The 1594-nt window shown below is 35.9% G+C and overlaps 1 protein-coding gene across 1 annotated transcript; it reads right to left on the reverse strand.

Annotated features, from left to right (window-relative positions):
• Positions 1 to 277: 277 nt before the first annotated feature.
• On the reverse strand, positions 278 to 1215 carry LOC122151773 (olfactory receptor 14A16-like). Its single transcript, XM_042783152.1, is given in 2 exon segments — positions 278 to 721; positions 724 to 1215. Coding segments are annotated over 2 exon segments (936 nt in total).
• Between the last annotated feature and the right edge of the window lie 379 nt (positions 1216 to 1594).

Consider the following 1594-nt stretch of genomic DNA (forward strand, 5'->3'; position numbering starts at 1 on the left):
TATTTATTATTTATTTTTAAGAGTTGGATAAAAAAAGGAATAATGTTAGTTAATGCCTTCAACTGCTAACCAAAAGATGGGAGGGCTGAGTCTACCCAAAGATATGTCAGAAGAGAGGCCTGGCAATTTACTTCCTAAAAATCAGCCATTGAAATTTCTATGGAGCATTATTCTACTTTGACACACATGACACCCATGAAACTGGAATCAATTCAAAATTACTTTTTTTTTTCTTCCATAAACTAGTATAATTTATTTAAAGAAAAAGAAATATTATTTACTTTTTGTTGAGCTTTCCCTTTATCAACATACCCAATGCTTTTTTCATTGCCTTATTCCTTAGACTGTATATGATGGGATTAAAGGTTGGTGGCACTATAGTATAAAATACTGTGATAATAAGGTCAGAGATAGATGGAGACTCTGAAGTTGGTTTAAGATAAGCAATGAAGCCAGTGGAGAGAAATAATACAACAACAGCCAGGTGTGGAAAGCAAGTGGAATAGGCTTTTGACTGGCCTTCCGTTGATGGAATCTTCTTAACAGTGGAAAAGATGTAGATATAGGAAAAGATGATGAAAATAAAACAGCAAAAATCTATCACCACACTAATGAGAATAGGCAAAATTTCTCTTAATAAGTTTTCTGAACAAGAAATAGCTAACAACTGGGGGATGTCACAGAAGAACTGATGGATTATGTTGGACTTACAGAAGGATAATTTATGGAGAATGTTCCAGCTGTGTGCATAACTGCTATCATGCCCCCACCCAGCCAAGACACAGCTGCCATGTGCAAACACATAACCCTATTCATGATGACATCATAATGCAGGGGATGGCATATAGCAGCATAGCGGTCAAAGGACATCACTGTGAGGAGGAACAGCTCTGCAGCTGCTGAAAACAGCACCAGAAAGACCTGGGCAACACAGCCAAAGAATGAGATGGAGTTGTTTTGAGTCAAAGAGTTGATGATGGATTTGGGGATTGTGACTGAAATGAGGCAGAGATCCAAGAATGATAAATTCTTCAAGAAGAAGTACATGGGAGTATGAAGGTACTGATCCAAAGTTGTGATCATGATAATGAGGATATTCCCCATCAGGGCACACAGGTAACTCAAGGAGAAGAGCACTGAATGCAAAATGTACATAGCTTGATTGGCAGAAAATCCCATGAGGATAAATTCAGTCACAACTGTGAGATTTGTCATTTTTCTATAGAAAAAGTAGAAAGGAATAAACAACATCATTAAAAAACATTTCAATATGAAACTAAATGCATATCAGCATCATTTAAATATAATTACACAATCTATTTATCATGAAAATAATTTAATTTATTCCCACTTCAGTGTGTTTTTCAACTATCTTTTCCTAATTACTTTTGTTTTATTGAATCCCTTTGGTTTCTGTTCAAGTAAATATGGTATTATATATTATTATTCAGATATATTCTATGAAAGATGCTTGTGGTAGTTAAGGTTATGCGTCAACTTGGCTGAGCCCTGTTTTGAATGACCGGGCAGCTGTATGTAGTGATTCCCCATGATGAGACTGGTAATCAGCTTTGTGGTGGAATCTGCTATGAGT

Source organism: Orycteropus afer, unplaced genomic scaffold, assembly GCF_000298275.1.
Source record: "Orycteropus afer afer isolate SDZICR_OR568_19922 unplaced genomic scaffold, OryAfe1.0 scaffold00695, whole genome shotgun sequence".
Taxonomy (NCBI): Eukaryota; Metazoa; Chordata; class Mammalia; order Tubulidentata; family Orycteropodidae; genus Orycteropus; species Orycteropus afer.